This window comes from Synchiropus splendidus, chromosome 11 (genome assembly GCF_027744825.2).
Source record: "Synchiropus splendidus isolate RoL2022-P1 chromosome 11, RoL_Sspl_1.0, whole genome shotgun sequence".
Taxonomy (NCBI): domain Eukaryota; kingdom Metazoa; phylum Chordata; class Actinopteri; order Syngnathiformes; family Callionymidae; genus Synchiropus; species Synchiropus splendidus.
This window is the reverse complement of record NC_071344.1, coordinates 21,004,049-21,028,049: the sequence shown is the minus strand read 5'-3', so window position 1 is coordinate 21,028,049 and position 24,001 is coordinate 21,004,049. Positions and strand designations below refer to the sequence as shown.

At 43.8% G+C, this 24,001-nt stretch overlaps 2 protein-coding genes across 9 annotated transcripts in view; one reads left to right on the top strand and one right to left on the bottom strand.

The window, feature by feature from the left end:
* The first annotated feature begins 265 nt into the window (after nucleotides 1-265).
* LOC128767123 (LON peptidase N-terminal domain and RING finger protein 3-like) lies at nucleotides 266-8,742 on the top strand. The gene is made up of 12 exons (XM_053878874.1): nucleotides 266-1,023; nucleotides 3,924-4,042; nucleotides 4,105-4,227; nucleotides 4,318-4,428; nucleotides 4,494-4,689; nucleotides 4,767-4,851; nucleotides 4,918-5,032; nucleotides 5,234-5,355; nucleotides 6,636-6,794; nucleotides 6,873-7,035; nucleotides 7,093-7,242; nucleotides 7,368-8,742. The coding sequence occupies exons 1-12, from the start codon at nucleotides 387-389 to the stop codon at nucleotides 7,524-7,526; spliced, it is 2,139 nt and encodes a 712-aa protein (XP_053734849.1). The 5' UTR covers nucleotides 266-386; the 3' UTR covers nucleotides 7,527-8,742.
* Nucleotides 8,743-10,693: 1,951 nt separating this feature from the next.
* The window catches only part of zgc:66433 (uncharacterized protein LOC321250 homolog), a 34,721-nt gene continuing 21,413 nt past the window's right edge, over nucleotides 10,694-24,001 (bottom strand). For 4 of the 8 annotated variants that reach the window (XM_053878888.1, XM_053878890.1, XM_053878892.1 and 1 more), the window contains 12 exons: nucleotides 19,950-20,078; nucleotides 19,804-19,863; nucleotides 15,606-15,752; nucleotides 15,068-15,167; nucleotides 14,801-14,999; nucleotides 14,055-14,730; nucleotides 12,686-13,820; nucleotides 12,509-12,600; nucleotides 11,981-12,128; nucleotides 11,804-11,916; nucleotides 11,643-11,727; nucleotides 10,694-11,551 (listed from right to left, as the gene is read on the bottom strand). In XM_053878888.1, coding sequence (XP_053734863.1) covers nucleotides 11,169-11,551; nucleotides 11,643-11,727; nucleotides 11,804-11,916; nucleotides 11,981-12,128; nucleotides 12,509-12,600; nucleotides 12,686-13,820; nucleotides 14,055-14,730; nucleotides 14,801-14,999; nucleotides 15,068-15,167; nucleotides 15,606-15,752; nucleotides 19,804-19,863; nucleotides 19,950-20,078 — 3,267 coding nt within the window. In that variant the 3' untranslated portion in view covers nucleotides 10,694-11,168. The remainder of the gene's footprint in view (nucleotides 11,552-11,642; nucleotides 11,728-11,803; nucleotides 11,917-11,980; nucleotides 12,129-12,508; nucleotides 12,601-12,685; nucleotides 13,821-14,054; nucleotides 14,731-14,800; nucleotides 15,000-15,067; nucleotides 15,168-15,605; nucleotides 15,753-19,803; nucleotides 19,864-19,949; nucleotides 20,079-24,001) is intronic. The other 4 variants (XM_053878889.1, XM_053878893.1, XR_008416091.1 and 1 more) reach the window with 3 other exon arrangements.

Below are 24,001 nucleotides of genomic sequence, written 5' to 3'. Positions count from 1 at the left end.
AGACATATAGGGCACTTGATGAGGCAGCTCTCTGTTGTGGTGAATGAGGTCGAGTTGATGGCAGAGGCTCAGGTCCAGCAGTGTCGCGGCAGAGCCGATGACCCGTCCTTGTTTTCTGGAATCCTGCATGCAGGTCAGACAGTCTCCCGCTCACAGCCTCCAACTGTTACATGGCACATTGTTTTGTAACAGCTTCTGCTCTGAACCAATGAGCGGGCGGAGACGCCGTCAGGTGACGCAACTTTTTACATAACCCAGTTTTTCTCTCCTCCGCGGAGCTTGTCATCAGTTGTTTCTGGGCCGGGCCGGACCGTCGTCATGGGCACGCGGGTAGCCGCGCAGCGGCACTGAATTAGGAGCGCGGTAGCTGTCTTCCGTAAACAGCCATGGTGACGGAGAGCGAGAGCATGCTGCAGCTCGCAGCGGAAGCATTCACGTCGAAAAACTTCGACCTGGCCGCGGACATTTACGAGTGCCAGCTAGCGACCGTGAGGGACCAGGACCGCCGGCAGGAGATGCTGGTCAGGCGGGCGGATGCGCTCGCTTTCGGGGGGAAATTTGCGGAAGCTTTGCAAGTTTACTGGAGAGCCGCGGAGATCGAGAGACTGAAGCCTTCTCACCTGGGCAACCTCCTCGAATACCTGACTGGTCTGCGGAGGCAGGAGTCCGGGGAGATTCACAGCATCCGCGCCGGAGCTGATGCGGTCCCCGGCGGCTGTCGGATGTGTCTGAGCTGTCTGTACGAACCGGTGACTTTACCGTGCGGACACTGTTACTGTAAGAAGTGTCTGGAGCGGGAGAGACGGGAGACCGACGGAACCGTTACATGCAGGGAGTGCGGGGACAGCTCCAGGGCCGCCGACGTCCGCGGCTACCGAATCAACGTGGTTCTGAGCAACCTGCTGGCCAAGTGGTTCCCGAGCTCACACCAGGCTAGCCGCCTGCGGCGCGAGGGAAACGGGCTATATGCCGAGAAGAAGGTGGAAGCGGCGCTGGACAAATACAACCAAGCGATCCTCATCGGTAAGACGCGTTCACGTTATCAGTACGTGGGGAGCGAAATATGTGCCAGAGAAGGGGCGCCGGGTCAAGCAGAGCACGTGTTGGGTAACAGCGTTATGTAGGCTGGCCTACTGATCCAAACATTGCGTAAGTACGTCACCAGCCTCAGTTGTGTAACGTGAAGCCGGGATTCAAGCAAATGTGGGTCAAGGGTACTATTTCAGGTTACCTCTTGGAAGTGTTCCCAGGAAGAGCCAACAACACTCGCTGCCCCAGCCTGTCTTTCGCCTTCATACTGTGGTGAAGAAACCCCCTCAATTCTTTATCTACCAAAAGTGTTTGTGTTATCTCTGGACCAGTCTCACTGCTAACCTTAAAACTGTGCAACTGGATCAGACAGCTGGGTTGATCACGGAACCTCCTTAGTCAGTGTGAGTTAAGCTTATGATCAGACTGAAGTACTTTGACACCTTCTGAACTAACTATCAGAAGCTAGCCTGGAGTAAGGTCTTACATGGATGATAATCTGCTTTGTATAGTACATCTGCATATAGATTTAAGTCCAGGGAGGGAAATAAGAGTGCAATCATCCTGTGTGGTCCTCACTGGTGTGTGTATATGTGTGTGTGTGTTTAAACATATCTATCCAGGTGAGGTCCAATTTGTGGGAAACTGCCATATGGGACCCCACAAGGTTTAGCTACATTTTGATCATTATAATTGGGCCCAAGTTTGGTTCCAGAGTTCTGCTTAAGGTTAGTCATTTGTTTTAGATGGTTGGCGTAAGCATTATGGCAATGAGCGGTTCCCACAAAGGTGGTGCTGCAAACATGTGCGCGTACGTGCGTGTGCATGCGCAAGTGAGTCCAGATTGTTTCTGGTGTGACTGACACTGCTCTACAAATGTGGCTTAGCTTTTTTGATTGAACACAGTTCATGTTTCCTAGTGGCCAATCTCAAGTCAGGAGCAAAGAAAAGCTACCGCTGAGTCATTAGCAAGTTTTTTGTGTTATGAAACCTTCCATGTGGATGACCTTGATAATGCACATGGTTTTGTAAGTGTTCTAATTTGTGATGCAGACATTTACTCTGAGCAACCGAAGGTAACTGCTATACAATATCTTCTCTCGATGTTAAAGTGGTTGTTTAAATATGGAAATGCTGCAGTATTATTGAGTGCAGAACAGCTCCTGTAAATAACACTGGCATCATTAAACTTTTTGTTTGGTGTTTATCTTTATTTTCAAAGGATCGCTTAAAATATACTCATTTGGAGCGACTCATAGATCTATTCCTTGTTGAAATACTGAGTGCAAACTAATGATACAGTTCTTTTCTATATTCTAAGGCTGGAGCTTTACCAAATAAATTTCCATTCATTAATTAGAAACTAATAATTTATTGATCCAAATAATGCAGATTATTTGCAAATAAAGTGTCTTTTACAGGCAAACAAAGCAAAACTTTATGGTTACGAATGAAATAAATTACCACCCAGATTCAAATAGTTATTCCAACACAACTGATTCAACATTGCACTGGAATTAAATGAGATCCAAGAACAACGGAAGGGAGAGAGGAAGCCGATGATGATGTTTACATGATGTCGCTTAAAACAAGCCTGCAGTATTGAGTTTGAAATCATCCTGAATGTTTCAGTTTATTCAATGTTTTCACTTCCCTGAACTCTTCACTTTTACCTTCAGCGCATCAATGAGCTTTAAGAATTACACTAAAGTAATAGCGCTGACAGTGCATCTGTCTATTGTTCTCATTTAATGCTGTCATAAGACTGATTCAGATAAGTCTCAGATAAATTGACAAACTACACTGCCTGGCCAAAAAAAAAAGTCGCCACCTGGATTTAACTAAGCAAATAGGTACGAGCCTAGGGTCTAGGTTCAGCAACATTATGTGCTCAAAGAATGAGGTCAGCTGACTACCTGAATATACTGAATGACCAGGTTATTCCCTCAATGGATTTTTTCTTCCCTGATGACACGGCCATATTCCAAGATGACAATGCCAGGATTCATCGGGCTCAAATTGTGAAAGACTGGTTCAGGGAGCATGAGACATCATTTTCACACATGGCTTGGCCACCACAGAGTCCAGACCTTAACCCCATTGAGAATCTTTGGGATGTGCTGGAGAAGGCTTTGCGCGGCGGTCAGACTCTACCATCATCAATGCAAGATCTTGGTGAAAAATTAATGCAACACTGGATGTAAAATAAACCTTGTGACATTGCAGAAGCTTATCGAAACAATGCCACAGCGAATGTGTGCTGTGATCAAAGCTAAAGGTGGTCCAACGAAATATTAGAGTCTATGACCCTTTTTTTTGGTGGTGACTTTTTTTTGGCCAGGCAGTGTAGGTTGTCAGTAAGGGAAGGCACTGCAACAATTCACATAATTTTTCACTCAAAAGTAGTCGTACACATGTAATGAAGGAATTCATATATTTTATTAACGACCTGCTTAACAAATAATTAAAGACATTGGGTTGTTTGAGTGTAAGGTCTCAAATCCTACATGTACGTATTACAACAGCATTCCGATCTCAGATGTTTGTGGAACCCTCCGCACAACAACTGAAGTTGCACTACTATATTGCGGAAAATCATTGTTTTCATTGTCACCACTCTGACTTCACAGTCTGTGACACTAAAATGGATCCAGTCTCGTCCTTTTCCACACCTTTCCATCTAGTAGTCCCCGAACCTGTGGTGCTACCTCCTCAATGACTGTCTCTCTTGTTCACGCACGGGTCTGACACACTTAAGTTTTCAGTCTGAAAAAATCGCTGTACCACACAGGCCATCAATGAAGTTGGTTTAGGATTTCTCCTTCAGACCTGTGCACTGTTAGTAACAGAGAAGGCAAAACTAGTCCCACACGTCTCCCTTCTGTCTCCCCTAGCACCCACAGACCACATCTTGTTCAGTAACCGATCCCAGATCCACTCTAGTCTGAAAGACTATGAAAGCGCTCTGCAGGATGCTGAGATGGCCTGCACACTCATGCCACACTGGACCAAGGTGAGTGGAGCACATCAGTATGTTCATCTTACCACAATGGATGGTGTCGTTATCCCCCACAGGGCCATGTTCGCAAGGCTCAGGCTCTGGTCTCTCTAGGCAGAACTGAGGAAGCGCTGCAGGAGTATCTTCTGTGTCTGTCCATTGAACCTGACTGCAAACCCGCGAAGAGTGAAGCACTCAAGGTGAAATATGATTGATGTTTTCCTTACATGTCAATCACAGCAGAAGCCTTCATTCTTAAGGCGTGTCTGATAAAAGGTGCCTTTTATCAGATTCTATGTGACCTCCTGACTCCTCTGACGGAGCAAGTCCCAGAACACATTTCAGACTTCTCCAACGTGCTTCCACCTCGAGCTCATCTCAAAAGCAACATGGCTGCTCAGGTAGGAAAAGAGCTCATTGATGTCCATGTTATGAAAATGATGCGAGCCCTGACTCCCTCCCATAGACCCTCAGTGCTACCCAGATGTCTTCCCACTCCAGTCTGGCCTCCGTCGTTCGTGCACCTAATGAGTCCAATCACTGCAAACTAGTAAGTCAGGGATCCTCACAAGTCAGGAGGCTTGACCAGTGGGTGCTTCACAAGAGGAAAAGGAAGATTTCAGAAGAGGAACATGAATCAGAATCCAAGAAGTCCAAGTGTGGTGAGCTTCTCACATCTGATCTGGAGCAGGGACTTTGTTGTCTCTTGTCTAAGCTAATGTCAAACTTTGTTTTTAAGAGTCCCACTGGTCACTTGTCCCATCAACACCTGAGGATGCTAGCCTTTTGGACCCTGCAGATCTGGAGTGTTCTCTCTGTATGAGGTGAGGTTTAGGAGTTAAAACCCAACCCACTGTGAAGTGACATGTTGCTTGTTTTTCCTCTTCAAGACTGTTCTACGAGCCAGTGACCACTCCCTGTGGCCACACCTTCTGTCTCCAGTGTCTGAAGAGGTGCATGGACCACAACCCCAAGTGTCCGCTCTGTAAAGAGGAGCTTTCTGAGGTACACCTCCAGGCTGTCTCATCTCTGCGAGGGCAAAAACTAGTCGACAAATGAGAATGTGTTGAATACATGGAGTTGTGTTTTGGAAAAACTGTTGTTATTGCTACTTTTATTGCGTCAATGAAACAAGATGCGCTGTAGGTATTAAACATCAAGTCCTCCCTGATTCTCAGTGGTCCTTTTCCTCTTGTCTTCCCTAAGTACCTGGTTCAGAGGCAATACTGTAAGACAGTCCTGATGGAGGCGCTAATATCCAAGTATCTTCCTGCTGAGCTCGCTGAAAGACAGAGAATCCACCTCGAGGAGATGGCTGAGCTTTCCAAGTATGTTCAAGTGATCTCTGTTTTCCTGTCAAGACAGGCGGTGCATGACCCACTGACCCACCAACATAAGCCAGCTCTCTGACACACTGACCTCCTCGATGGGTGTCTGGTTTTATGTTCCTGGAGGTCAACTTCATTTGAACAAAACATTTTAATGGCATTCACACATTTACAATTTCAATGAGCGGTCAAATCAATCTCTGAGAAATGTGAACTCCGGCACCATGCCATGATTTACTGTATGTGGCAACAAGACAAACTTCTAAATGCAAGAATTAAAACCTTAAATGAACAAGTGAAATTCTATGCACACACGGGGGGTTGATTAAGTTTAGAATTACTAAACGCGCGTAATTAACATGAAATTATTTTCTTAATTAAATACATTAAATCTGATAATGCTGGAAATCCTGTTGCATCTAAAATCATTCACTAGTAATTTTGCCATTTCCTAGGTTACATAGGCACAATAGACCTATCAATAATGTGATTGAAATCAATCACTGCTTACTCCACCACCTTTTGCAGTGTGGTCCAGTGGTTGAGTAGTTTGAGTAGGAGAAGAATCCTTACTGTGTTCAATGCTTTTGTGTTTGAATGTTATTGGGAAGAAATATGTGTGGCGATTGATGGGTTGATGGGGCTTCTGTGTGTGTGTTCTGTCTGTGTGTCAACTAGTGGGCAGTGTTCTATGACACCTTATTAGCCCATCACGGAACGTAACATTACAGTCGAGCATGATGAAGTATTGATCGATGTCAGTTTTATTAGTTTTATTAGTTATGTTTTCAGTTTTATTAGTTTATTTCTTTATCTCATCACATAATTTTAAAATTGTGGAAAGTTATTTGTACTGATAGTGGAAATGGCGGATGCACATACAAGTGGGTGGGTCTGACAGCATATAGACAGACCACGGGTTAACCTGTCGTACATAATGTGTATTGTACCGAGTCACCAACATGCCCCACTGGTTAGTTGTAATAATAATAATAATAAGTAATAATTGTGTGCTGGGTGACAGCACTATTCAGAGGTGTGAATGTTGCAAAAAAAACAAACAAGCACAATACAAGCAAATACAAACAATACACCAACATGTAAAATGCCGTTTGAAAGATGTTGTGTTTACAAATCTGTTCAGTGTAATAGAAGATGTGAAAGTAACAAGAGCAAAGAATGTTGACAACTAAGAGACTCACTGATGTTATTAACAGAGTTGAAATGAAATGAAATGTTTAGGGGACGTTTGGATTGAGTTGACTATTCTTTCTCCTCAGTCTCGACAAAAACGTGCCTATATTTGTGTGCACCATGGCCTTTCCTACCGTGCCCTGCCCCCTCCACATCTTTGAGCCTTGCTATCGCCTGATGATCCGCCGCTGCATGGAGACCGGAACCAATTCTTTCGGCATGTGTCTGAGCGACGACCTGAAAGGGTCAGTGCTGATCTTCTATCGATGGTCACATCCATCAGAGCGGGATGAGAAGTTTGTGATTTGCTTTTCTTTCCTCAGGTTCGCAGACTACGGGTGTCTGCTGGAGATCCGTGGCGTCAAGTTTTTCTCAGATGGAAGGTCAGTAGTGGACACCATCGGCAGGCGGAGGTTCAAGGTCATCAGACACAGGGAGAGGGATGGATACAACACAGCTGAAATTGAGTACCTGGAGGACGTGAAGGTATGTAGAGGTGAACCTGCTTAACTGCTGAGGTACCAATCATGACTATGTGTGCAGGTGGAGGGCGTGGCTATGGGGGAGCTGCAGTCTCTGCATGATGCTGTGTATGACCAGGCTCTAGTGTGGGTCAACTCCTTAAAGAAGGAGCAGAAGGACCGCATCGAAGGACACTTTGGACCGATGCCTGAGAAAGACTCCAAGCTCCAGGTACGTACACACACACACACACGTATGCATGCACTATTTTACTAAAGGTCAGTGATCAAGGTTTCCATGATTGTTGTCTTGGAGCATGGTGTGAGGTCAGAACACTGTCTTCTCGTCACCCTCAGGCCAGTCCGAACGGTCCGTCCTGGTGCTGGTGGTTGCTCGCAGTTCTTCCGTTAGAAGGTCGTGCTCAGCTGCCCTTCCTAGCCATCACGTCTCTAAAGGATCGTCTGAGCGGCATCCGCAGAGTGCTACTCTTCATGGCCCACAGCCGACATCGCTGAGACTCGTCCTGCAGATAGATGCAGTAAATGACTTCCTTTCTTCCTCCAGCAGCAGTGGATCTGCTGTTCTGATGCACAAAGAACTGATGTTGCGCCGTCCACTTTCACAAGTCTTTCTCTAAGTGAGCAGACAAGGCTTCTCATTAGCTGTTGAAGCAAGACGGCAGTGATTTCTTCATGTCTTTGTTCACAGCTGTCCTCGGTGCCCGCCTGTTTCAACTAGAAAAGTCATGCCCCACAGTGGTGGTTTTTCATTTGTCCTAAAAGTTCCAGCTGCGACCTGGCATTTTTTAGAGCTCCACGTTTCTACTGAGCACAATGGTGTTCCTCTCAACAACCACGTGTAGCACCACTTTCTTGATAAACCTTTATTTTCAAACTATGCCAAAGTGCTTTTTATTTACCCAGACTGCTTTGCCTCTGTACTGTGTTTCTTTTCTGCTATTAAAGGGAGAAAAAAAACAGAACCATTTGCCGCCAAATTTTATCTTCTTGTTAATTCAGGATTTTTGGAATTTTGGCTGCCTTATCAGTAATTATAGCACCCCTTGCAAAACTGTCTTCCACTGTGGATTCTTTTTCTGGGTGAAGTTCGAACTTTAACTTTAAAAATAGGGATCCAACACCATGTTTTCATTCCTTAAGAGTGTATGTAATTCATCTAGAAAAACAAGTGATGTGGTGTAAATCCCTCCAATCATACAAGGATGAATGCATAAATCCCTGAAGAGGGAATATGACGAAGCAATACTGCGCACCTCATGGTAAACTGAATGGTCCAATGAGATGCTCTTCCTTGTACCTCCTTCCAACATACTGAAACTTGGGCTCCACGCTCATGGCTAACAGAGCCACAGCAGTCGTTGATAACTGGTCATAGCAGACGTAGCAGTCAGGAAACCTGCCCAGCCACTGTTGCAAGTCATTTAAAGTAGCATGTTTACCCAAGAGTTCTGACTGGCTCTAAAGAACCATGGACTGATGACTGCTCACCTTTTCATTTTTTTCCCATTATTTCATTGTTTACATGTCTTCTTGCCTTCCAAAGGCACATTTTGCAATACTAAGCTAAGTGGCAGGAGTGCTCATGCTTTCCTGTTGTTGTTTTGAAGTATTTGTCTAGTTCTTTGTATTGTCTAAATAACAGGCAGAAGCGTTTTCTGTTTGTGTTTGCAATGATCACAGTGTTGATGTAACCTACTCCAGCTTCTTTTATCACCTCATATTTATGAAGTATTTATCCTTTGTGCATAATTTAAAAAGGGAAAGTCGTGTGACAAAAGGCCTCAGGATCACAGGCATATATACAGAAGTGAAAGTTGAACACCAGCGTCACAAAAGCGCAGCATTCCCTCCCTCGTAATGGAATGGCTGTATATATGGGATGTACTCAAAAGGAAAACGGAAGATTTCCTAACAATGTTGTGGCCTTGCTCAAGTGTGGGGGGACACTGTCGACCTCAGCTTTTTTTTCTACTTGTGTGATTTTACATGGCTGTGTGACAAATGGTTTTTGTTATTTGCCGTGTGTGTATCCATCATGAAATGATATACAGTTCTTTTGTATCGTAAGGGCCAAATTGTAAGAAATGAGATAATGTAGCAGAAAAACCCACCCGGATTTTGTTTGATTTGCCCCTTGAGAGATTGTACTGTGTGTGTGTGTGTTTTTTTTTCAAGCAAGTGTGACTGCTATTGAAATAAAACGACATCAGTGAACCAAACAAATGTACTGGAAGTGTTACATGTCTCTTTCTGAAGTGGAATTGTTGTGAACTTGAAGTTGAGTTAAGTCCTTCTTTAAAGTTACTTTCTCTTTCTCATCACGTCTGCCCAACTATATTTTGGTATAATATGGGCTTTTATTTGAATTCTTGTGGGAGTTCCCTGATCTCCGCTGTGGCGCTTTCCACATTTCCTTCCAATGCTGAGTAGCTAAAAATGGCTGCGTGATTGAGAGGTTTTGCAACCAGCACCTCGTGGAAAACACATTACACAATGAATGAGTATAACATCCCTGACAAAGGAACTGCACATGCTTGTTGTAGAATGCATTACATTTAAAAATGTGCATGCTGGACATGAACCTGCAAACATGTTGAAGTACAAGTTGAATACACGGGAAGAACACATCCATGTGTCATCACCCACAACAAACTCCCAGAATGGGGATATTAATTGTGAAATCAAGATTCATGTCTATTTTTTCTGTTGTGAAATTGTCTTCTTGAGTCCTTCAAGAAAGAAATACTTGAAACCTGAGCAGGTTTGTACATAGAGGACAAAGCCCCATCTCAAGTTTGGACCAAGCTTATCTGCAGTCGCTGAGCGATAGTCCACTGGTACAATAAGTTCTTACACTGATGTCAACACAAAGAATATACAAGAATGATATGTTGAGGTTTGGGACAACAGCGTGATTTGCAATCGCTAAGACTGACACTTATTTGCAACATTACTGATCAGCTCTGTTGTTCGATTCATAGAACGAAGCCTAAACTCTGAGGAACTGGGGCTTTTCTGACAGTTCAAATGACTTATACAGTCATACTAACAAAAAAAAATCTGAGAATTTGGGCCAAAGAACTTATTCTAGTTTGGCTCATTTCCAATTCTTTTACATTCTTTGCCTCAGCTTGTTAATTATTCAATGCTTCTTTCTCTGTTCACATTTTGGAGCACATTTGTTTGGGTCTGCATTTATTTTTTAGCCAGTTTTTTTATCCACGGTGCAAACTTTGAGAGTCAATAAAGTTTTGAAGTGAGACGTCACGTTTGTCGTTAGCTCTGCAGTGCAGACGATTTTTGGCGTCGCAGTTCCGACAAGGAACATTCCATCGTTCTGTGTGGTCAAGTTGGAGGCGCATCAGGTTTGAAAACAACCAGTTAGGCATTTGACCGGCTTCTTCAAGAAGAGGCGCGCCGCTGCGACTGAAGGAATTCCAGAATTGATCTATAGCGTACAGAAAGAATGTGACCGAATCCATGTAATCTCCTCACGTTAGTAGATCGTCAACATGTTGTTCATAACAAGGCCCCCTTGTGCTTCTGGAAAAATGACGTGAAACTGGATCATTGCCTACAGCACACCTGACTCACTAGTCACTCACTACTGTGCCACCGGTTGAAAAATGCTGCTTTAAACAAAAAGCACACTTCCATTGCCTTTAAAGGGATTTATTGTGAAGATATAACATTACATCTATAACTTTCAAGTTATTTTAGTTGACCTGGTAAAACTGTCAGATATTAAAAGAGAGATATGATTTGTTATTTACTGCATGTTTAAACAAAAACTCACATTGCCAAACAAAACATACTAAAACGTCAAACTGAAATCATGTTATAAACCGGAGGACTAACTGTGTAGACACTTACAAGTAGTTTTGTCCTGGTTCTGAACTTTGGAGTTTACCACATTGATACATTGCATAAAAGTAGTGTAATGAATGATGACATCCCTGCAGTTGGAGAGCTACAAGTAGTGAAAAACAGTAATGATCTCACTAAGTTGGTTCAAAGCCAACACAGAAACAGTCAGAGTGGTCGTCGCTTCAAAGGTTTTAGAGAATTCCTCTATCTCCCTCAACGTGCACAATTGTGATCGAGTCCATCCTGGCCCTCAGACAGGGCGTGATCACCTCACTGCACTATCTGAGGCATCTCACTCCAGGCTTTGGCTTTTTTCTTGGCCAGTGCCATCCAGGGCGGCTCATTCTGGGGCAGAGCTGGCGGTGGGATGCCTCGCTGTGACGTCAGCGCTGGCGTTTTAGTGACCGTCGGCCCAGGAGCCACTCGGGAAGCAGGAAGGTTGGGTGTTGTGCTCAAAGACAGTGGGTGGGTGAGCTTGGACAGCACAGGTGACACATCCTGGTGAGGAAGTGCTTTAGGAGCAGCAGGAGAAACCAGAGGCCTGGAGCCAGAAGGGGCTGGAATGGATTTAGAAGATACAGGTGGCACAGGAGTTGGAGGGGTCATGACCCATCGACCCTCCTTTTCAGCGAGTGATGAGAACATGCTGATGACTGAAGGGTAGACAGGCAAACAGATGCATCAAGCCTCGAACGGGCGGCATTACATTCTACCCACTTAGAGACATCTTCTAACATCTCTCACCTTTGTCTGAAGTCTGATGTCTGTGTTCCCCAGCTGTAGCTGAGGCGTTAAAGATGGGCAGTGAGGACTTCCGATCATGTTCCTCCTAAAGCAAGACATACAACCTTAACTATGTGTGTGCTTTTCCACACAGACACAGACAAACCCATGCACAAAGTTACCTTTTTGATGGTAATTTCATTCAGAGAATGATCCTTGTAGAGTTTTTGCTTCTGTTTGGCCACAGAGATCCAGCTGGGTCCATCTGAAGCTCCACTGCAGACTGAGGCAGGTTCTAAAAAGAAGCAACCAACAGTAATGAAAACACTGTATTTGAGTCGAGGGGTGAAGCTGCACACCTGAGATACGCCTGGTCTTCACTACACTGTCCCCGTGTAAATCAGGCTTATTGGGAAGCGCAGGCTTCTTTGTGATTGGCTGGATCAGTGACTTATCACTCACTGACTGAGGAGACTCCACTTTGGAGAGATTTGACTCTGCTGGGACCTTAAGTAAAAAGATCACACTGAAATCGCTTCACTGCAAACATTTCAAGGTGTACAATCTTTATTTATTGAAAATAAGGAATCTGTGTGCGCGTGAGCAAACTTGTATCGCTGTACTTATGGAATCCCATTTTTGCAAACACACCTCCTTGTGACCTTTCGCCTTATGTCGGTCCCCACGATGTTAAGCACAAAACTTTAAAATAACTGGGTCATTACAATTTCATTGAAGTTTGGTTGAGGTCCTGGTTAAGGTTAGCCATGTGTTTTAGATGGTTAGGTTTAGGGTGAGAGGCTGGGGAAAGCATTATGGCAATGGAATGTCCCCACAAAACACAAAAACATCACTGTTTGTGGTTGTGTCAGATGAAGTTTGCTCACCTCCTCCTCCTGGCTGAGACGGGAACGCACAGACGTCTTCCTCAGTTTAACCCCGAACGGATTGTCGGTGCCTTCCACCTTGACAGAGCTGTCTGTAGTTGAAAGAGGATTTAGGTTTAATGCTGGAGTGTACAGGATATGTCAGTGATGTGTTCCCGAGGTCGAAGTCTGATTCACCTTTAGAAGCTTGAATCAGATCCTGTGATTTGGAAAATGTGCCCTCAATACTTTCCACTCTTCCGGAGCCCGATGACTCAGGTTCCACCGGTGCACTCCTTGTGCCTACCATTGTGTCTGGGAGTGAGGTGGCAGCAGGCTCCGACGTGATGTTTGAGGGTGGAGGTGAGAATGAGGCCTCACCACTGCCTTCACTGGACAGAGATCTCTGCCAAGCTGTGGCAATGGTGAAGCGGACCTTCCTCCGACCTGGACCATTGGGGCTGACGGCATCTAAACACAACTGTCCTTCATGCCATTCTTCTTCTATCATCCCCTCACTTATGGGTGACTTCTCCTCTGAAGTCCGGAAGCATTGCTCCTGGGATACCTCAACCAGAGCAGAACTACTCTCAGGAACTTCAGGTTCAGCTGACTTTTCAGAATTTGGGGAAAACAATTGTAAGCTAACTGTAGCGCTTACTATGCTGGGACTGAGGTCTCCCGACTGAGATTCAGGAACAGGCGTGGCTGAAGGCTCAGGAACACTGCTCTGGATTTTTTCTGTCTCCTGCAGCAGTTCCATGTTGACAGTCATTTGCTCCTCTTGATCGGGCTGTGTTGCCTCCATCTCAGCCTTCAGCTGCTGGGTCTGCTCGTCCAGCTCCGCAGGTGGCTCCTCCTCCTCCTCATGTGCACCTTGCTGAGTAGGGAAGGGCTCATCGCTCTCTATGAAACAATCATCTCCATCATCCTGGTGTTCCAACACGACACAGGTCTCCTCTTTGTCAGAAAAAGGCTCCACAAGCATTTCATTCTGCTCGGCTGTCCCCTCATCTCTTTCAAAGTCCAACGACGCTCGTCCTGCATCCAACATTTGCCGCTCCCATGCCTCCAACTGTTCCTCCTCGTCCTTCCTGCCCCATTCATCATCCTCCAGTTCCTCATCCACGCCCACCTTCTCTAACCCAAATGTTGTCATCTCCTGCTCCACCACAGAGTCATCCTGCTCCTCCTTCACTCCTTCCTCTGGGGAATCCACGTCCACCTTGACGTCCTCTTTATCACTGTAGTTGGACCCAGCTTCCTCCACGTCTGACTGTGTTTGGAACAGTCCAGGTTCCTCAGGCTCCTCTGTGCAGTCTTTATCTTTCTGCTGCAAAAAAATGACCTTGAAAGTTGTCTTATTTGGTAAAATGATCTGAAAACATTTTAACCATTTTACACAACTTTTTAATCAGTCACTCCGGTCTCAGGATTTTCTGTATACAGGCTTCCAGCACTAGACACACCGTCTATCATTTGTTCACTCAAGTCCATCTCGTCCATAGGGCAAGTGTCCGATGTTCAATTACCAATAATAAAGACAAAAAACAGAGGGAATACTTACTCCAAATGGCATGAAGAGTTCCACCTCTGGCTCCTCCTCCTCGTCCTCTACATCTTCATCTTCACTGAGCTCCTCCTCATCACCAAGCGTGTGACAGACTGTTGTGCTAGCCGTCTTATTTTCCTCTGAACTCTCGCAGGACAATGATGAGCCAGAGGGAATGTCCTGGTGGCTATCAGGTACTTCCCCCTTGCATTTCATCATCTTTTCCTCCTCATCTGTTTCCCTCTCATCTCCAGCCTCTGGATTTACCTCCTCTTCATCTGCTTCCACTTCTTCTTCAGCTTCTTCCAAGTCCTCGGAATATTCCTCATCCCCACCTCCATCATCTGCAGTCATCGCTGTAGCTGCCATTCCATCTGTTTCATCCTCCATCTTCCTTTGTTTGACCAGGTCCTCCGTTTCCACTTTCTCTTCACATCCATTTAACAGTCCAACACTGTCAATCACTAATGTGTGAGGTGTTTTCAGGGAGGTTAGCACCTCCTCTAAAAACGTGCTCTCTTCTGGTGCGCTGTGATCATCTTCTCCCACACTCGCAGCTCTCTCCTCCCTGCTCTCCTCTAGTGTCTTTGGGTCATCCACTCCCACACCCAGGACTCTGTCCTCTCCCCTCTCACTTGTTTCAGCAGTGTCCAAGTCCATTTTCTGATCAGCAGGGGACGCTGTGGAAGCACTGGAATCAGACACAAGGCAGTCAGTATGTAGTACAAGGGTGATAGGTGGCAGGAAATGTGTGCACTCACCAGGGACTGTCCGGGGTGGAGGCTCTGGGGGAGGACAGAAGCTGGTGGTCTGCTGCTTCCCCAGAGGGATCCGATTCAGGAAGACCAGAAGTGTCTGGACAGTGGGAGATTTCTGACTCATGCTCTGTCTCCTCGTTTCCAGGCAATGACGGTTCCTCTAACTGCTTTTTCTCCATATTTGGTTCATCCTCACATGTGTCTGGAACAAACACACCAGAAATGTTGGCTGCCAGTAGAAGCATCATGGAGTAAACTGCAGGCGTAAACCTGGTGTCTTCTCTGTCTCCTCTTCATCCAGTGATTTTGGAAAGGGAACCACGTGGTTCTTCACCAGAGTGGAGTTGCACTCAGCTTGAACCTCTAGCCTCTGGAAGAGCAGTGTTTGAGAAAGGCATATTCATCTGAAAGTTCACTTCTGACACCTGTTAAGTAGACTTCAAAATAAAAGCCGGTCTTCTAGCTAGACACTTACAAAATTCAAAACCTACTCTTACATCCTGATCCAGTGGAAACGTTAACATGCCTGTGGTGGGTCAACAGTTGCCAGCAGGTCCTGTCTCAGAACTGACATCAAACACTAGCTTCCCTCAGAATACAAGCATGTCTGTTGACATTTATCTGGAGCATGAAATTATTTGTCATTTACTCCAACTGATAGTGTCAGTCAACACCTGTTGATACTAAAATGGAGCCCAACTGAGGAAGAACTCCATCCCATCATAAACATCTTTGCCGGCACACAATAGAGTCATAATTCGTAAGATTTCACCCAAGGTGGTCATAATGTTTTGGCTGCTCTGCTTACATTGGCAGGCTTCCTCTTGTTGCAGGCCTTCTGTCTTAGGCCCAGCTTGTGTTTGGCAGCGGAGTTGTCCAAGCACGCGAAAGGACTGGCTGGCTGACTGAAGTCTGCAGGAATCACCACCAGGGCGTTCTCCACTCTGCAGGAGTGCTGGACACAGGAGACAAATCATTAAGCCAATGCCAGAAATGGCAATTATTAACACAGGAAACATTCATTAAACAGGGTCAGCATGCGAAGTTAGAGACATCATTTACTTCCTGGACAGACACACAGACAGAGGCAGAGTCATGAGACGTCCACAAGAAGTCCACAAAGCCCAGCCAGCTGACAGAAACTCAGACCACTATCTGTTAATTCAGCTTCAAGTGACCCACACAAGAGCCTGTCCACTGCACAAACTGACCTGTCTGCTGGGAACAAATGTTTTGGCAGCATAAGAAAAGTGATGAAATTATCCAGAAAAAATAATGTTGAATAAATTGGATGCCATTATGAAATGGTAGCAGAAAAAGAAATCCTTAAGAGGAAATTGTCATACGGACAAGCTGTGAAGACTACAGCACCTAACTTAAACAGGCAAACAGGAAAAAAAAACTGAAACAGGAAAAAAAATGACAAAAGCCTTATCAGATGTTTACATTGCAATAAGAAGGTCAAGAACAACATATGAGGTTCTTATGATGACAAGGTCTGATCTGGCTGCTTCTGAGGACTTCAAAAATACTCATTTTAAAGGGGACTGCTTAGACCTTAACCTATGGTTTGGGAGTTATCTACATTGTTAGAAAGATGAAACAGTCTTCATCCACTTTAGATCCATAAATAAGCCTACATTATACATTAGCATTACATAGTTCTCTGGCCCATAAGTTGCTAGACGTCATGAAGTGCGGTCATGCGACCCAGAAAGAATTGTGCGATGTTTAGGGAATTCACGGAACAACTGTCTTAAAAGACAACTAAGTGTGTGTTTATCTGAGAGGAAAAAGAACAAGTATTTGCATGGAGCTGCTGTCACTGAAGAGAGTATGGTTTTTCCACGAACTAAAACGCTCCACAGTCTAAGAAGAGAGAGCCTGAACCTGACTGAGCAAGAGAACCAAGGACGACTGAATCACCCAGATGCAGAAATAATGTGTTTGGTATGTTATCAAATGTGGGGAACTTATTTTTTAGATGCTAACAAATGTGTAAATGTCTGCTACTCATTTTGTTGTGTTTATCACAGGAGACGGCAGATCCAAAAGGCAAAGCTCTCTATTTTCCAATCAATCTTCAACCCTCACTTATGGTCATGAGTTGTGGGTCATGACTGAAAGAATGAGATCCCGGATAAAAGAAGCTGAAATGAGTTTTCTCAGAAGGGTGGCGGGCGTCTCCTTTAGAGATTGGGTCAGAAGTCGTGTCACTCAGGAGAGACTCCTAGTGGTGTCGTTTACACAGAAAAGGAAACGACCAAATCCATCGCCGTTTTGGAGTTGGGTGCAGCATTCGTGAGCCACCTGAATCTGAAACCTTTGAAAATGTCTGGAGTGGAAACTTTCATAAATGCAGTGCTCTCTGTCTTGGAGTTCCACAACAAGTGGACAGTATGTAAATATTTCAGAGACATAGCAAAATCTATTCAAGATTCATCAAACTGCGACGTCTCACATTGAATTACATGTTTTCCAGTTGACAGAATAGTTGCTGCAGCCTGCAAGGTTTTTCCATTTTTTTCCTCCTTGAAGAGGTATATAAAAACCTGAATTTAAATGATTTTAAAGGGTGATTTTTTCATATCATGTTCACAGAAGGTCTCATCTTTTTAATTACAAATTCATCGTCAATCCACCGATCGGTATCGGTGATCGGCAGCAAGATCAGACCATCCCTACTTGAAAGTGTTGTTTTGGGTGGGGCAGCCATTTTGCACACTTGTGCACAAGCTTGGTATAACTCATGCATACAAGCAGCGCCATCTTTAGGGTCAAGGGCAGACTACAGCGCATTGTGCGTTCTGCTGAGAAGGTGATCGGTTGCAGCCTGCCACCTCTTCAGGACCTGTATGTCTCCAGGACCCAGAGACGTGCAGGTCGGATCAGAGCCGACCCTTCTCACCCTGGTCATGGACTGTTTGTTCCTCTTCCCTCTGGCAGGAGGCTACGGTCCATCCAGACCAGAACCTCCTGTCACAAGAACAGCTTCTTCCCCTCAGCCGTCAGACAGATAAATTTGTGATCATTTTTATTTTATTTATTAAAAGGACTTTATTTCGCAGCACTTTCCTAGTTGGTGGGACCCCCACTGACCATTGCAGTAAATTATATTCTATTCTGAAATTCTATTCTATTTCAAGTCCTACCAAGTTTAGTAAAGAGGTATATAAACATGTGTCTGGGCTGAAACAATTTCCCAAAGATTGGAGACAAAAATCAAAGCCAGAACCACTGGAATTCAACCTCGCTACACATACAGGCACAATGAAAAGTGATGCGTGGACCATAAAAAAACTTGGAATGAAAAGAAGATGAATTCACAGACTAAGTATAGATTAAAGCACCATTTCAGACTACCTTTTCAGGATTACACGAATACTTCATGAATACACAAGCTCACATAAGTACACACCGGCCCATCTCAACAACACACACTGCAACCCATGACACCCACATGCACAGTGGGTTTGCTCATTATGATGGAGGCAAGAAAAAGGTGACCTCATCGCCACACACACAGTTATTAGAACTGCACAATGTTGGAGCAGAAAATCATGATTTCCACAGCAGATTCCTGATTTCAGCAACATGGAGATTAAGTATGGAACATGCATTTGGGCGATGATAGTTCATACATACATAAGGTGCACTGCTCTACAAGTAATAACTTCTCAACTTGTATTGAAACGGGGTCCAGCATTGAGACGGATACGTGATATTACCAATATAACTGGACTCATCAGATCAGACCAATGAAATCACAACAAAGTTAAGTCATGTCTGTGTAGAGGTACTTGTTTGTGCGCTTGTGTGTTTTGTAAAAACATTTTTGATGAATAAATGTCATTATACATTGATGACACAACAAGAAGCACAAACACAAAGAGGCCATTCTTGACACCAAGCATGGCTTCAGACCGGAAATGCTTCCTTATCACATGTGGGGAAACGGCACAGGCTGCAGTGGAGATACTGAAGAACACTGAAGAAGCATGAAAATTGAAACTCAAATGGGTGGATTTAGTGTCATTGCAGGTTATATACCAATGGGAGGTTCTTCAAAATGAACCAGATTAAGCTTTTTGTTCTTCTCCTCTTCTGAGACGTGTGGTTATGTGTGCTGTGCACACGCTGAGCCACAGTGCACAAGTCTACACACACTGGTGGTACATAGGGAATGCAGAACCGTGCATATTCATATGCAACATTATGTTTCGTGGATCCAGGCTGCTTATCTTTGGCTGAATTTTAATGGTTGCGACCCCTAGCATAACCCTAAACCCAACCTTTGTTTTACGTGAACCGTGCTCCATTTGAATGCCAAATGCAATGCACAAGGCTGACTTTGGAGTCATTCTGGGCCCCAAAAGTCCACTGAAAATAGTCACTATTTGATACACTATGAGTGAGAATGTGTTGGTTGATGACCTGACCCCGTGACTAAAACTCCACTCTTACATACAAACTTATGATGGCATGTGACTGACAACCAGAACCAAGAAGCTGCTAAATGACACTAGAAAAACGTTGAGTGGTATCAATTGACCTCTTAACTCGTTCCACTTCAAGGCAACACTGAGTTTCGAGAACCGCAGTTATTCCTTCTCAGTCAGTCTGAACTCTAGCTACTTTTATACCAATAATGTTTAAACAAACAAATAAGCAAACGACAAACCAGAAAAACCTAAATGTATTGATGCGCTACACAGTATACGTGACCTAATGACTGAGTGACAGCACTGTTGGAAAAATAGTAAGTGATCATCATCAGTTACAGCCAACAGGGAAATGTCGAATGAAACACATCCATCAAAACCATGCGTCATCACATAAATAAACACAAACAAAATACATTTTCAGTCAATCACAAATGGAAACCAAAACTCATTTAGCTCCCAATGTGATGTCTTAACTTCTTAAAAAGGCATGAAAAACAATCTCCCTCAGAAGGCCAAGACATGACACACATTACAACTGTAGCTGCAGTTTTGTTTGCTTGCCTTGTTTACCTGTTCGTCCTCACTGTCCAGACTAGCCGAGCTGTCCCTCTGCACCTGAGTCTAGCAAACAGGAATGGAAATTGGAGTAAAGGTATGGTCCACAGACAGATGTCATGGGAACATGAGGAGGCTGAGAAGTCGTTTACAGTGGCAGTGTATTCAGGGGGGCTGCAGGGGAGGCCGTCGTCATCCGACATCGTTCCGGTGTCTTCCGTCCGCTTCACACACATGATGGATGGAGGAGTGCCCAGTCTGATGGCCTGCTTCAGGTGGAGCTGCATTAAGCAAACATTCTCTGTCTTTACTTGGGAAAAGCTTCATTTAGGAAGCATTCAAAAACAGTAATAAACAATGATGTGCAAGAATGTGAATATATAGGGGACGGTGTGTATATGCATGGCCACAACAAAGAAGCTGTAGAATCCAAATGAAATAAGGTTCTCACACATCTTTCAAGCTTCTCATACTCACATGCCACATTTGAGCAACTTCCTTTTGTTTCCCCCTCTCTTGTGAATAGAACGAGATTGGATTAAATTAGATGGCCTTTATTAATCCCACAGTGCAGGCAAACTATGTTAACGTACATAATAATGTACACAACTTCAACTATATATATTTAAGAACATACATTCAATGCTTAGCTGGCACCCCACAAGCAGGAAGAGAAAGAGGAACTCTAACAAACTAGATGAAGTGATAGAGCGTCAGTAATAAAAACTCCATGTAAAAAAAAAATGCATTAAGTTTGGAAAGATGATGCTTTTGCCCAACTACCACCATCACGCTAGTCAGTGTTGCCAGGTCAAGTTGTCAACACCAGTGCCATCACAGACTTGACACACTACAGCAGGCAGCAGTCATAAAACCAGCAGAGTAAAAAAAATGGATTCTGAATGATCTCAAAATGCAAAAAAATGATTTTAGTTAATTTAGATTGGTTTTGTAAACAGACAATGCAGTTTCATTTAGTTATCGTTCTATGAAAAACTTTCATTTTTATTTTCATTTCAGTTAACAAAATTGATTTACAATTTTCTAGTTGTCATTTTTTCATTGGTTTACAATAACCTTGGTGCAGCGCTACAGAATCAACATGGTTCTGCAGTGCTTGCTGTGTGGCCCACTAACACACCAGCAGAAGCAGCGGTCCTTAAAGTTCACACAATAGCGATAGCTGATTGTTGTTAATGGCAATTTAGAACAGCTAACTTTGTGCGATCGCTGGGTTAATAAGTTGGAGAATATTGAGTTCACATTTGTGTGTTATCAGTATTTTTTTTCATGTTTGGTGGCTAACGTTCTGCAAATCTTCACAGTTTATGCCACCTAAAAGCGATCAGCAGGAAAGCTAGATCTGGTCCGTATTTTAAGGTCATCAAAGGGAACAAGGGGTCTGTGGAGGTTGATGATGCAACATTTGGATTTTAACATATGTGGTTATATACACATCCAGAGACAATTACAGTGGCAGCTCTAATTTTGAACACCCCTCACAAACATTTGGAGTTCAGGCTGCGATGATAGATACAATAAAAATATATATCACGTCTATATGTTTTGTATTTTAAAATATATATTACAACATAAAATCAAAATGTTCCCAGTAAGTGAGATTTGTAGCAACCAGAAGGTCCTGCTTCATGTTCTCATTCACAGAAAAAGAACCACCAAGTATCTAAACATTCAGGCCAAAGAGGACAGCCTTTACACAGTGCCCTTCAGTTTATCATTCAGTTGTGTCTCCAACGCGCAAAAACACTTTGATCCACTTTGTTTTCTGCACTCGGACTTGGACATGTTTTTATTCTCTTTCTTCATAGCAGACAAGCAAGGTCAATAAACTACTATAGGAGTGAACAAGAGCAGCACAGACAACTAAGACACTTATATTGCAGCGTGACAACACTCAACGAACAGCTGTTTGTTTAGGTAGCACAAGTTTGATAATTTAAGCTGTGAATTCTATATCATAAACACAGTAACAGCACAAGTAGGTACCCTCCTCTGGTTGGCCAAGAATCATCCCATCCAGACTATTGAGTGCACCTGAATATAAGCCACCCACTATATTTAAGAAGAAAAAAGATTTGCAACATCCATAAGATGCACTGCTCTAGCATTGAGACTGATGTGTGATATGAAAATGAAATGAAAATGTGAAAATAATTGGACCAATGAAATCACAACAAAGTGCTCAATGCACTGTTTACCCTGTGTGTATTCTGGCACAAACAACTACATCCCCTGTGGACCAACTCTGGTGGTGGATCTCTCAAAACACCAGCGCAGTGGGATGCTCTAAAGTCAATAAAATGTCTGTGATTTCATTGATCAAATGTGACAAGGCCCAAAATCTTGTAGTATGAAGTTCATTCGCTCGTAAAACTAAGCTGCGAGGAGAAAAAAAAACAAATTAATAATTAAATATTTATTAATAATAAATATTAATAAATAAATAATATAAATTTATTAATAATTAATACTATATAAAGCACTTTTTACAATGCTGTTCGACAAGTGGTTAATAGTCCGCACAGTTTGGTATTATCTCCTCAACAATGCTCATTCAAACAGTAGCTTTTCTGCATGTTGCAGCCGATTAAGCTTTTTCAGACAGGTGGGGAGAGCAAACAGTCATTGCTAGGACAATTCACATCTGGTGTTCCTGCTCCTGTCTGCATGACCACACAGTGCAGTGACACGGGGCGATGATATTGCTGCTGTACTGACAGGTTGTGCCACACCACCTTGGTGGATGGTTGTGGAGTAAGTTGTTGTATTCTCCTGCGGCCTCATAGAGTAGAATTTTTGAAATACGCATGCCACTACATTGCGTTGTCGAATTGAAGTGAAATTATCGTTCAAGCCTTCTGCCTATTGCATCTCATGCCACTCTTTAGGACTTGCATAACGCACTCCACCCAATGAGGCTTTTTTGCGATATTCGGCTGAATATATTCGGTCACCAAATATTTGGTGCGTAGTTGAAACTGTTGTAACTACAGAGGGTACTTACAGACATTCATCATTTTCTGTTTTTTTCGTCTGTATTTCATCTTTTTATTTTTTTGGGGGGGCTGATACCAGCTGTTGCCAATTTTTATTTTTCTACAACACACACAAAAGTCACTTTTTTTATTAATTATATAAACCTACTAAATAACAATTATACAAACTCAATAAATCATTGCAACTTTTAAAGTAACTTAACAAAATACAAAAAGCAACATGTCCAATATTGAAAAAAAGTTACTTTTATTCCCTTTAATGAATAATGAATGTAAACTTCACTCATCACTTGTTAACTACAGGAATGTTGCCTTATAACCAGACAGACTGCGCCTCTTCTCATCAACTACATGTCCAGGAAATGAGCATCATGGGGGCAGGAGCACTGTTTAGCTGCCGATTGCTCCGGTCTTCCACATCAGAACATGGCTGCTTGTCCAAAACATGAAGCTCCATAAGCACAGGTTTCGCCTGAGGTTAGCTCGAGTTAGCTTTTGTTCCTTAGCCTCTTGGTAGCGCTTGCATTTGGTGATGTGACTTCAGACCACGTGTCTTGTTTCAATGCTACAACTGACTCCGTGGGCGCACATGTTACGAACTGCAATTCAGTTTCTGTTGATGGACAAGTGTTGCCGACAGACCGCCATTGTGGCTGGCTGGCTGGCTCTCATGTCTGCAGCTGCAGCGGGTAGGCATCTCTACAGCATCACAAGACGTACAGAGTTTTGCCCCAGAAATGTCTAATGTCATTTTAACATTGTGACGCAAAGTTAAAAAGTGGTGTGGTGGGCTGTAGGAGTGATGGAGGGCTTCAAGGTGACAGCATCATTACACGCCCGACAGTGTGAGGATTTCCAAAGAGAGACTATTGTCTTTGTTTGGAAATCTCATTAGTGCCTCATGCAGGAGGAAGCTTAGTAGTGCAGTTTAACTGGAGCTCATCTTGTCTGTCTCAGGCTCACCTCCTCCTGTTATAGCCACTTGTTCCATCGGCCTGATTTTTACCAGTTCCTCTGTTAACCGCACCAAAAGGTCACTCTGCATCAAACGACAGCCACTTGAAGGATGTGTCTTAGGAGAAGAAAAGGCTTTCAGCAACAATGTGGCTGTTTGCATGCTGAACCCAGCTGTGCCAAAAATCACTTTCCTTCGTTCTTCCTTTGTCACTTCTCCGCTCCATTTGTTG

Coding starts and splice junctions, on each gene's coding strand:
- LOC128767123 (XM_053878874.1), top strand. CDS start 387: ATGGTGACGGAGAGCGAGAGCATGCTGCAGCTCGCAGCGGAAGCATTC. Junction 4,429..4,493: donor AAAGCAACATGGCTGCTCAG/GTAGGAAAAGAG, acceptor TCCCTCCCATAG/ACCCTCAGTGCTACCCAGAT. Junction 5,356..6,635: donor GAGATGGCTGAGCTTTCCAA/GTATGTTCAAGT, acceptor CTTTCTCCTCAG/TCTCGACAAAAACGTGCCTA.